Raw genomic sequence first — 11,826 nt, 5'->3', positions numbered from 1 at the left:
ATCAGTGTTACCGCTACTGGTATCTGAAATATACAGAAATATACAGAAGTACAATTACTTAATGAACCATAACAACAAAGAAACAGGAAACGTTAAGTCCGTGGGTGTAACTCGCATCGTAAGTGGGTTGGTTCATCTCCGCTAACTCCGCCTTTTCCGCATTTTTGTCCAATCACCGATGAGCGCTGGACCGGAAGTTTTGAACCAGCCTAAACGCGGGAAGGTGTTCAGATTCTTCAACGGGACGACAGCAAAGGTAAAACACCGAATTCTGCCGAGAAACCCCGTTAAACCTTTGTTTTTATTCGTTTCAGTACGTGTATGCTAACTGTCATAAAGTGCTCATTTGTATATGTGTGAAATTAATTTAAATGGTCGAATGTAAGATATTTTTCTTGCATATGTAGCCGCCGCGTTTTATTAGCCATTAGTTTTCTTTATAGAACAGTAATGAAAGAAATGTCTCTAAAATGGCTTCGCTCGAAGGTCGGTGCTGGATTGAAACAAGATGAAGGTTGTTACTTGTGAGATCGCCTGGCACAACAAAGAGCCGGTCTACAGTCTGGACTTCCAGCACAGCTCCGATGGACGCTCTCATCGTTTGGCCACTGCTGGCGTCGACACCACAGTCAGGGTGAGTACTGGACAGGTTAACATTTTCTACAAAAGCTGGGCCTTATAGTCATCGATACTCCATCTTATAATTTCTTATTTTGCTAAGATACTAAACAAGGGGCCCTGCAACACAATACGTATTTATTATTATTATTTACTTATGCAGTTGTGGAGAGTCGACATGGGCCCAGATGGAAAAGCGGTGGTGGAATTTCTGTCTAATCTAGCCAGACACACAAAGGCTGTCAATGTGGTCCGCTTTAGCCCCAGTGGAGAGCTTCTTGCCTCAGGAGGAGATGGTATGTCTATTGTATGAATTTGCAAGTCCACTGATGTAACAAACATCCAGAGCAAGAAGTTTTAAAGGAATGATTGTTTCTCTGGCTCGAATCTCGAATAATGTCAACACAATATGAGATGCACCTCTCTGTATGTTATGATGCACCTAATTCGACATCACTATTAAACAAGCATAAAATAATTACCTATCTGAATAGATCAGCTAGCAATAGTTTTAATAGTTTTTGTTTGTCGATGAAATTGTCCTAGTTTTTGTCATCATGCATCTGTTTTTGTTGTCAAGGAAGATAATCTTGTTGTGAAAAATGAAATCAACATTGCCCACATGGGAAGTTCTATTGTATTAGCAATTTACCTCAATCTGTTTGGGGCTTGGTTCAGACGCAGCCGTTCTGTTGTGGAAGCTCAATGACAACAAGGAGCCGGAACAGGCACCCGTGTTCCAAGAGGAAGAAGACTCTCAGTTAAACAAAGAGAGCTGGTCTGTTGTCAAGACACTGAGGTACATAACAATAATGGCATTCATTCCCCAGCAAGGCTGAAAGTGCCGCTTTGTATGCATTTCAATCCCACAGCCACCGAATATGTGGCAAACCAAAATAATCAGGAAAGAGCACGATGTCACTGTATGTTGATTTTTCGAGCTTAGCTTTGTGCATGGTGTTTTTAGGGGACACATTGAGGATGTGTATGACATCTGCTGGACTCGGGACGGGAACTGCATGGTGTCTGGCTCGGTAGACAACACGGCGATCATGTGGGACATCAACAAAGGTTTGCTGAGAAAACCTCCAAATACGTAAATTTTGTGACAAAATTGTCATTTGCTAATTTTTGTCTTTCAGGACAAAAACTATGCATTCTGAATGACCACAAGAGCTATGTGCAGGGTGTCACTTGGGATCCATTGGGGCAGTATGTTGCCACTCTCAGTTGTGACAGGTAGCCATCATTACCCACAAAGACTTTAAAAGCGTTCGGTCCAATGAATTGACAGCTTTTAAAATGTTTTGATATTCCTCCTTTTCAGAGTCATGCGTGTGTACAGCACTCACACAAAGAAGAAAGCCTTCTGTATAAGCAAAATGAGCTCAGCCTCCCCTGCAGATGGAGAGGTTAGTACACACACATCATGTTTTTGTCACCTGATGTGTTAGTTACCGACTGAAATGTGTTTATATCATTGAATTTCTTTGATACACCGTAACTTGTCCAAAGTGCGACTTTATTGGATACATTTGCCCATCATGTGTAACATTGTTTTGTTGATATTTTTTGCAGGCCAAGCAGCACCGTATTTTCCACGACGACAGTATGAGGTCTTTTTTCCGCCGTCTTTGCTTCACACCAGATGGCACCTTCTTACTCGCTCCAGGTAGTTCTACGTAAAATTGTCACAATTGTTATTGTAATTGTTCTTTTGAGAGATTTGGTTTGAGGTGTTAACAGAAATATTCTCACTGTTCCTGCCCTCCTCAGCCGGATGTGTGGAGGTCGGGGAAACCATCACAAATACTACCTACATTTTTTCCAGGAAGAGCCTCAAGAGGTAAAATGCACTAGTTGAGATTGTTACAAGTATTTGTTTGATATCTAATGTACATGAATTCATTGTTGTTGTTTTTAGACCAGTTGCCCACTTGCCATGTCCAACAAAAGCCACACTGGCTGTGCGCTGTTGTCCAGTCTACTTTGAGCTGAGAACCAAAAAGGCAGAAGGTAAGAATACCTGACTGTCGCTTTAAATGTTGATTTCTCTTCTATCTCCCATTTTGTCTTCTAAATCTTTCTCTGTCCTCCACATCACAGACGGTTCAACCGAGCCCCTTCCTAATCTGTTCAGTCTCCCTTACCGTATGGTGTTTGCCGTGGCATCCGAGGACTCCATTTTTCTGTACGACACGCAACAGGCACTCCCGTTTGGCCTGGTGTCCAACATTCATTACCACACACTCAGTGACCTTACATGGTAATGGAACGATCTTCTCCAAAATAATCCGAACATCTGTCCTCGTTTTTATTCCATTCTGGTGTAAAGTGAGCTGTTAAGGCATTTCTAGGGCCGAATTATTGAGTCTTTTCATTAGGGTCTGGGCGATTATGGAAATGAATCATCATGATTACTTTTGTTTTGTTTGGAAATCACATTTTAGTAAAAAAGATATTATCTAATGATAGCTGAAAATGAGTTGCTTCCATTTTGTCTCAGGTCTCGAGATGGTTCCTTCCTGGCAGTGTCTTCCACAGATGGCTACTGCTCCTTCCTGTCCTTCTCTCCAGGGGAGCTGGGAACTCCACTGAAGGAGCCCCCCACTCTGGAAGTTTTCACACCTACCAGTGCTGCTGAGAAAAAAAGCAAAAAGACACCAGCCGCTCGAACCTCATCTCCCGTGCCCCAGCCGCCAAGCTCGGCTTCTACTCCCACATCCCACGTCACCCCGGGAGGAGACGGCGGCACAACCCCAGATGAATCGAAGACAAAGTCCAAGCCTCAGCCTCGAAAGATCACCCTCAACACACTGGAGGCCTGGGGGAAGCCCTCCACTCTAAAAAACACACCTCCCTCTACTCCTCCAACGTCCACAACCACTAGTGCACCCCCAACTCCCCAACCTCGCGTCAACACACTCACACCAAGCTCCCGGAAGGGCCCCCGCCTCACCCCGCTCGCTCCCACAACACCCAAAGTCCTCAACAGCACCAACTTGCCCACTACTCCCAAAGGTACCATAGCTTCTAAAGGACCCACTCCAAGGTAAATAGAAGTGGGAAACCGTGAGTCTGTCATCTCATTCTATTAAGTTGCCCTCACTCATTTACAGCCATGAAAAGATGAAGAAATACACTATTGCAGATAGCCTTCATGCATATTGCTAGATGTATCCAGCACAATCACATTGACATCAATTGCTTTGTTTTGGTTGTGCTCAGCTCAGAACAAAAGCCTTGTCTGGTATTAGGGTGTTCGTTGGACCCCCTGTTGATTATCAAATAATCACTGACAGACAATGGAGGGTCTGTGCTAGCTTTTGTATTTAAATGTCTGACTCGGAAACAGCTCTATCTCAGCTGACTTTTGCTAATTTTATGGCTGGACGGTAAATAAGTGAACAACACGATGAATAGATGATGAATGGGACTTTCTGCAACTGATTTATTTGTCTTTGTGTCCAGGCGAGTTTCTTTGACTCCTGTCGGGTTGCATTCATCCAGTTTGGTCTTCACTTCTCCTGCGTCTACTGAGAAAGCTAAACATGGTCAGTGTGCGTTACAGTACGGCCACCTCTTCCCTTTTTTTGCTTCTGCTTTTGGAAGCTTCCTTTAAATAGTTAATTAGAATAGTCCCGTGTCATTCTCATCTTTCTTTTTTTTTTTTCCATTTATCTTCCTCCTTCAGGACGCCCTTCCCCTCCCACCGATCCCCTTTGCCAGCCTCCGGAGTCCAAGCGACCCAAGACGGACGACAACATCACTGCGCCAAGCGGCGTCATTCAGCCTTAGTGCTACCATGATCGAAGCATGACTGTCCCACGGACATCATGATCAAATAATCCTCTTATGTGTTATACCACAGCGCCATTGTGATTTGAGAGGGTAATAACGCCTTCGTGCATGATGTATTCAAATGTTATCGTAAATACTTTGCATGAATGACTTTAAGAAGTATTGTATGATAATTAGTTGCTGTGATGTAATCAGTTAGCACAAAACATTAGGATCTTTCAATTCTGAATGGTGTAAGTAATAAACTTGCAGTAATAAAATAGCACTTGATTTAGTGCTGTTAACTTTAATTATGCTGTATTTCCTCAGTCTTGCTGAATGCGGTTTGAGCTCTAAAATTGTATTGTAAACTATTTTTTATAGTCAGAGGTTTAATGTTTCTTGAAATACATTTCTTCATTCAGAACAAAGCTAAACCAAATTAGTGAATTCCTCAACCCTAAACTAAAATCAGTGAAATATACACAGTAAAAACATTTGTCAAACGTTCAACTAAGCTTTTTTTGAGTCACCTAAATGATGTTGCTATCGGTCAACCGAACATGATTCACAGGGGGGGACGGAAACTAAAACATTGACATGTCGGTCAGCCAATCATAATCGAGCTCATTCGGGCTCTTTAACGGTTATGTGCACTGTGTGAAGGCGGGGAGGAGTTGGCTCCTTTAGGCTGATTAGCAACAAACAGAAGGTTGCGAGTTTAAATTTTGGATTATTTGACCACCGGATTGGATTTTGCCGCAACCGGAGCGGTATGAACTCGCATCTGTATTACACAGTCTTGTTGGCACTCTTTTCGGCGAGGCCAGGTGACTATTTGTAACATTAGAGAGCGCTGATAGCGCAGGGCAACCTCGCTTTTTTTTTTAGGTCGTTGGAGGTAGCGATGGTGAGCTGATAGCTGCGTCATCATGTTGCTTCCGACTCGAGTTGGTCGAAACAAATCTCAAGTTAACGCCGTCCGCAGTGATTCCGTCCCGAGGGCCACTCCCGATCACCTGAGGTAGATGCAACGCGGAACGCTGCCCGTAGGGAAAGCTTGCTAACGGCCGGGGATCGAGCGAAGCGGCTGACTTTACATCACTTGGCGTTATTGGCGCGATTCCCCCTCTGGGCTGCAATTGTTGTCTCCACTCGAGCGAACAGTCCCCCCCAAAAACAAGTGTGTCGCCGTTTGAACGTCACAACAACAATGACAATGTGACCATAACGTTTAACGTGAACTATAGCCATATAAATATTTGATATTTGAACGAGGACGAAGGATGCCCGTGATGACATCGAGGTTCCAAATCAGGAGCATCCACTAAGATTTTCTCGTTTGGCACTTTCGCCACTAATATTTATATAAGAGTTGATTTTCTAATCATTTTTATCAAGAGACAACTGATGAGGCATCAGGGTGTCAAAGTGTGTTAAGTTGGACTTGAGGGACTTTTCTCCTCAAAACAGGGGCAAAGGTTCCATCCGATCTATCAGGGTATATAACATAAGTCACGATGGCCGTTAAGGGGTCGACTTGCCCCCCCAAGCCGTGGTCGAGTGTTGCCAGCGAAAGGAGCCGGTCTTCGAACTTCGAGTGGATCGACGGACTGCTCTACCGAAAGAAGCTAGAGAAGGGTTTCCTAAACTACCGGGAGGTTTTGGATGAGGACCGGAGACTGGAGGCGGTTGCTACCTTTCACCGGCGACCATCCGGCAAGCATCACCTCTCCCTGGAGGAGACATACAAATGCGTGGCCGAGAACTACTGGTGGGAGGGTAAGAACGTCATCTTAACAACCTTTGCTTATTACAAAAAACAAAATCACAGCCTTTCTTCACATTTCACAAAGGTCAATAAATGATTAGGAATCAGACATAAATTGTAGATGGAGAAAGGTCCGCTTGTTTTGACAGTCTTGGATCCATCCAATCATTTTCAATAGTACCAGTAGGATTCTCCCAGGACTAGTTGCAAGTCAATCGCAAGGGGACAACAACCATTCGCACTCACATCAACACTTATAGGCATCTGAAGTACTGGCGAAAACCCTCACAAACATTCGGGAGAACATTCGAACCACCACACACAAGAAGGCCAGAGCCAAGGGTCGAACCTCAGAACAGTTTAGCAAACTTGATAACCAAATGGTCAACTTTGATAGATGGATGACTAAGGTGTATGCTGAGATTTGAACCCAGAACTGCACCCTGTTTGGACTTACCCATGGGTCTGGATAATGGACTCTGTAGTTTGCTATGAGGGTAAAACTGTGCGGTATGAATATTTTCTCTTTGTAGCTAAATAAAGTGACCCAATTGGCATCTTATCACATATTTGAAACTGGAAAAGCAGGGAAAAAAGTCTTTTTCTAAAAGAGCCCATTGATGTGTCACCCACTATTCTTGTCTCAGTTTGCTGATGAGATCATAGTCACTGTTTCTGTTTATAGCAATTGTAGATTGCAAAACTGCATATGATAATTCGGGGGGGGGTAATTTCTTTTTACCTTTTTTAAATAAGATGTGTTAGAAGCTGTGGACCAGCCTCGAGAAGGAGAAAAAAAATCTTTTTTTTGTCCATTATTGTTGTTGCAGAGATGTACTTCCACATCAGAGACTTTGTCCTGGACTGTTCTGAGTGTCAGAGCCAGCAACACAAAAAGAGAGAGGTGAGTAAGGATTGCAGTTTTGAGGGGGGGTTGTTTCTTATGTCATAAGTGTTTGGGTTCATACTTGCTTGCTCTCATCTTCTGTCCAACTTGGATGTCCCTGACATCACCTTTCTCACCTCATTCCTACAGTCTAACCCTGTTTTTTTTTTGTTTTTTTTTTATCCCCTTTAAAATCCGCCTATCTGTAGGAGCTCGGCAGCCGAGGATGCGTCACGAAGACGATGGCGTCGCACAGCTCTGACATGCTCAACAAGCTGAGGAGTCAGAGGGAGGCGGGAATGTTCTGTGACATCACTCTGCGTACTAACGGGCAGTCCTACGCCGCGCACAGAGCCGTGCTGGCAGCCGTCAGCGACCACTTCCAGGAAATCTTTACCGAGATGGATTCTAGTATGAAGGCAGACATAGATCTCACCGGTAGGTTAACATCAGCATATGTCGCGTTGTCTGATTTACAGTTAAGTGTTTCAGAAAAAACATCCCGTATGTCTTTGTCTTCATTCTGAAAAACCCATTGGTAAAATATATTTTTTTTGTTGCAGACCAGTGTTATGTGTGAAAGTGAGCCTACAAATTAGAATTGCATGCAAAAGCATCTAAAATAATTAAAAAAACATTAGCTCTGACCCAGGACCATAAATGAACACAAAAATTAGACATTTTACTCAATCCTCCCCAAATGTCTGTTTCACTAATATTTGGGGGATTACTGAAAATGTTATCGTCGCTTCTTATGATAAATTGATAAAGCATCGTTAATCTTCCTCAGCGTGTAACAATCTTACAAAGTAAAAGGACATTTTCACAGAGCTCACGATGTTGTCAAAAATGTCATACTTTGGAATAAGCATAGTTCACTTCTATTTGATTTACCCACCCTTTGCAAATCATTCAAACTCAATTTTGCTCAAATCGACCATTCTTTTAGCTCTTCAAAATATTGCGTTCATTTATTTTGGAAGAAAAGGCTCACTTTCATCTTATACCTTGGGGCTTCATCACTTGGATGTTAGCATGATGTGAGGTCATAAAGGAGCAAGTGGCTTAAAGCACTTTTCAACAGTCTTGCTGTTATTATCTCCCTGTTTCCGCTAAGTGCTCACCAATCAGCGCTGTCTCCACGTACCTAACAGACAGGTCTGTCTCCTCCACACAGGCTTCAGCGAGGACAGTCTTTTGTCTCTCCTGGACTTCTCCTACTCCTCCACTCTGTGTGTGCGCCGGGAGGACCTTCCCGAAGTCATCACCATGGCCCGCCACCTCGGCATGTGGCCTGCTGTGGAGGCCTGCTCTGCTCTAATGAAAGAGAACCACCGCAACATTGTTCATCCTAGCCGGGACTTAAAATTGGGCTATGGCGACGTTTGCAGTCAGCGCCATCACCAACAGATAGAAACCAAAAGGAAAAGGGAATTAGAGGATAACAATGGCAGCTTCCACTTAAAACTGGATGCATCTGATGAGTCTTTGGAGGTGGGTCCAAGTTGTAATGTGTGCAGGACACCAAATGCCAAAGTTCATAACGGGCTCCCCATGAGTCCTTCACACCGGATGAAGCTCATGGACTTCAAATCTCCTTCCTCTAAGAAAATTGCCGTATCCAGAAATGTTGGCACCCCGCAGTCCAAAAATTACTCAGCCATATCTCCATCCAACACTCGTCTCCTCCGGTCAAGTCCCGGTGCTGCTCAGGAGGTTCAGAGAACACTGTCCATGCCTGAAAGCCCTCGACAAAACCGGAAGTCGGGAGCCCCCAGATCTAGTCCGGTTTGCAGCCCCGTCAGGGTGAAGCAGGAAGAAGAAGAGTTGGGAGTGGACGAGGAGGACTATGCAAGAGCCCAGGAGAAGTACAAACTGATGATGGTTCTCGGCCTCCAGAGGACAGTCCTTCTCCCTCGACCGGAAGATCTGATTGGTTGGCGGCAGAAGAAACGACTCAGGAAGCTTAAAGCCAACAACTACTCTCTGACCAAGCGACGGAATCCCCGCCCCGCTCCGCCAGTGCTGCCATACAGGCCTGTGACGCTGTCTCTTCCCCTCTGCAACCCTGTGAACAATCTCCTACTCAACAAGGGTGGGAAGACCAAATCTGGTGTCCCACCTGTCACTGAAGCAATTTCAAAGAGACGTAATCCTAACAAACAAGTCCCTCCTAGCGACAGGAGCATGCGAAGTAAAGGAGTCTTACCTGATATGTTCCGAGCGAACTGCCAGCCTGGCTTCAGTGGTAGAGAGCTCAGACGATCTGTGAGGAACGGTGCTAGTGTCCATCCTCCAGTCCAGCAGTCCCTGCGCCGTACGGCCAGCAAAACTCCAGCGGCGAACAAAGTCAGGATCAAATCAGAACCAGCCGAATACTCAGTCTCAGGTCTCTCTCTCGCGTCAGTCAATCAACCTTCTCAGAGAACACAGGCCAGGAGCAACATCACCGTCGAGGCGGTCAAGACACCGCGCTACAACAGCAGCCGTCCGGGGACAAAAGCCAAGCCCAGGCGGGGCAGCGCAGGAGGGGGGAGGAAGCCCCGGGGTCGGCCCAGGAAAGTGTTGAGGGAGGAGATGGACGACACAGGGAGTCAAATAAAGGTCGATCCACCTGGCGGGTTCCAGTTCTCAGAGAACTCTCCTCCCCCAGCCATCTACGACCACCCTTTATACAAAGTCATCAAAGAGGAACCGGCAGATCCAGTGCCAGTCGGCGGACCTTTCTTGGATCCGCCCTCCCCCGACCTGGGTAAGCGCCAGAGCAAGCCTCCCATCAAACTACTGGACTCGGGGTTTTTGTTCAGCTTCTGTCGGCCGTCCGGGGCGCCCATGGTGGGAATCAAGAAAGAAGAAGAGAGCGTGGATATCTGTTTGACACGCTCCGTGTCACAAGTCAACGAAAAATTTGGAACGGGTCAGTCCAACCACAGGGCACTGAGAGCCAGAGGACCACCGCCCACCTTGGCAGTGGTGAAGAGGGAGAGAGAGGAGACGAGTGTGAGCCAGAACAGGGTTCAGAGACCAAGGGCTAACTCCCAACCTAAGACTCCTTCGGCCAGATCCAAAAGGACAAAGGCTACACCTGTCATACCAAAGGTAGGTGAAAGGGGTGGCCAATAGTTCATGATGACAGGTCTTGGTTATTGAACCATTCGAAAAGCCTTAAAAGAACTGCATCTCTCTCACAGCCTCTCAAGTGGCTTGATGTAGTTTTCTCTTATTTTTGTGTATGCTACTGTACATAGGGAATATTGCACTCAAGCTTGATTTGAAGAAAATTAGGAATTGAAATCGCATGATTTGTTCGGATAAAATCACAGTTCAATCTTTTAAAATGTCCAGCCTTAGTTTGAGTCTTTATGCATGTACAGTCTTGTGTAAGCCTCTCCCCTAACAATCATTGCCTGTTTTCTTCTTGGAACCCATCAGCAAGAGCCTACCGAGATCCCCTTGAGCAGCAGGGGCTGTGTCGTCTTGGACTCTGTTCACCGGGCAAGGCTAAAGCAGCTGCGGGGCCCGCGCAGCCAGGCCCCCAAAGCCCCCAAGGCGGCCCATTCTTGCGCGCAATGCTCCACCTCCTATCAGGATTGCGATGCTCTGATCTTGCATCGCCTGCGGCACATCGAGGGCAAGCACTGGCCGTGTCTGGTAAGTCCTGACTCTCTCCTTCCTCGACTGTGTTTGCTGTTATTAGAGGACATTGGAGATGATTTATTGTTCGACAGGCTGAAGTTGCAGTCGTAGGGTATCGTCAAGACGGTATATATTTTTTTGCAGTTGATGATGTTGTCTGACCACCTTTTGCTCTGAAGCTTTGCAGCAAGACCTTCTTCCGACTGAGGAATGTACGGAACCACATCCGCACCCATGACCCCAAGTTGTACAAATGCAGGAGCTGCATTGTTGCTGGCTCCTGAGGCCAGTTTGTTGGCCAAAGCGTCTGCTGAACCAAGGTGAGGTGAGGTGGGTGACTGAGATGCACACTGAGGTCATCTACAACTGATAGTCTTTTTTTTTTTCTTTTTTTTTTCTCCCCCCACCTAGAGTCTGACAAGAAAGTGACACGAGCAATCGGAAGCGTGTACATAATGGAGCCGTCACCCACAAGCACAACGGGGTCTGTAAAGACAAGTGACTGTTCTTTTGATTCTTATCTAAGTCTTGTGGTGTTTGAAAGCCAAAACCAAGGTGGCCGTTTGTCCGTTTCCCCTCCCAAAAAAAAAGATCCAAACTTGAATATTATACTCAGGGGGCGGGGGAACATGACGCCGCCGCCGCGTAACATCGATCCCACGTCATCATCAACATGCTTGTGTATAAAAATGAAAACCGTGATTGTTTTAATTGGCTCCCGTTATATAGTGTCATCAATCCTACGTGTACAGTTGATATTTGGAGTGAGTGCACTTATGTTGTCATTCGAAGAGCTGATGGTGAATTTGAAGGTGGGGAAGACTTGAAGCCATGGGTGGGAATACTTGAAGTGTTTTATCGGGGGGGGGGGGGGGGGGGAGTTTAGGCGGTCCTTTGGGTATTTCAGTGTCTGTTTTGGTGTGGTCTACTCTGTAATAACTTCACTCGCCGGCGCCGCCCTCCGTTCTGATCTGCCTGTCTCGCGTCCTACTATTCCGTACAAGGAGCGTACGCGACCGTTCCGACAACACCGCATGTGCATCTGCAGTACGTTGGTATGGATTTTTGCAACGTGACTGCTTCACAATGGCAAACTTGAGCCATCCTATCCTCCACCTTTTATCTAAGCCCGTTT

The 11,826-nt window shown here is 45.8% G+C and overlaps 2 protein-coding genes across 4 annotated transcripts; both read left to right on the top strand.

Moving 5' to 3' along the window:
- The first annotated feature begins 110 nt into the window (after positions 1-110).
- Positions 111-4,888, top strand: chaf1b (chromatin assembly factor 1, subunit B). The gene is made up of 14 exons (XM_085920550.1): positions 111-256; positions 487-634; positions 782-914; positions 1,297-1,417; positions 1,586-1,689; positions 1,761-1,857; positions 1,946-2,030; positions 2,197-2,290; positions 2,395-2,464; positions 2,543-2,634; positions 2,725-2,884; positions 3,125-3,670; positions 4,090-4,172; positions 4,313-4,888. The coding sequence occupies exons 2-14, from the start codon at positions 509-511 to the stop codon at positions 4,414-4,416; spliced, it is 1,815 nt and encodes a 604-aa protein (XP_085776676.1). The 5' UTR covers positions 111-256; positions 487-508; the 3' UTR covers positions 4,417-4,888.
- Positions 4,889-5,045: 157 nt separating this feature from the next.
- On the top strand, positions 5,046-11,556 carry LOC147050933 (uncharacterized). Of its 3 annotated transcripts, none has more exons than XM_085920547.1 (8): positions 5,046-5,422; positions 5,872-6,180; positions 7,000-7,073; positions 7,265-7,493; positions 8,233-10,154; positions 10,488-10,706; positions 10,871-11,011; positions 11,103-11,555. In XM_085920547.1, the coding sequence occupies exons 2-7, from the start codon at positions 5,919-5,921 to the stop codon at positions 10,973-10,975; spliced, it is 2,811 nt and encodes a 936-aa protein (XP_085776673.1). In that variant the 5' UTR covers positions 5,046-5,422; positions 5,872-5,918; the 3' UTR covers positions 10,976-11,011; positions 11,103-11,555. The 3 variants fall into 3 exon arrangements, with proteins under 3 accessions (XP_085776673.1, XP_085776674.1, XP_085776675.1); XM_085920549.1 differs by having other exon boundaries at positions 5,069-5,171; XM_085920548.1 differs by having other exon boundaries at positions 5,046-6,180; positions 10,871-11,016; positions 11,103-11,556.
- Positions 11,557-11,826: the final 270 nt, after the last annotated feature.

This window comes from Syngnathus leptorhynchus, chromosome 9, assembly GCF_054491065.1.
Source record: "Syngnathus leptorhynchus isolate UIUO chromosome 9, UIUO_Slep, whole genome shotgun sequence".
In the NCBI taxonomy this organism is placed as follows: domain Eukaryota; kingdom Metazoa; phylum Chordata; class Actinopteri; order Syngnathiformes; family Syngnathidae; genus Syngnathus; species Syngnathus leptorhynchus.
This window is presented reverse-complemented; position numbering and strand designations above follow the sequence as displayed.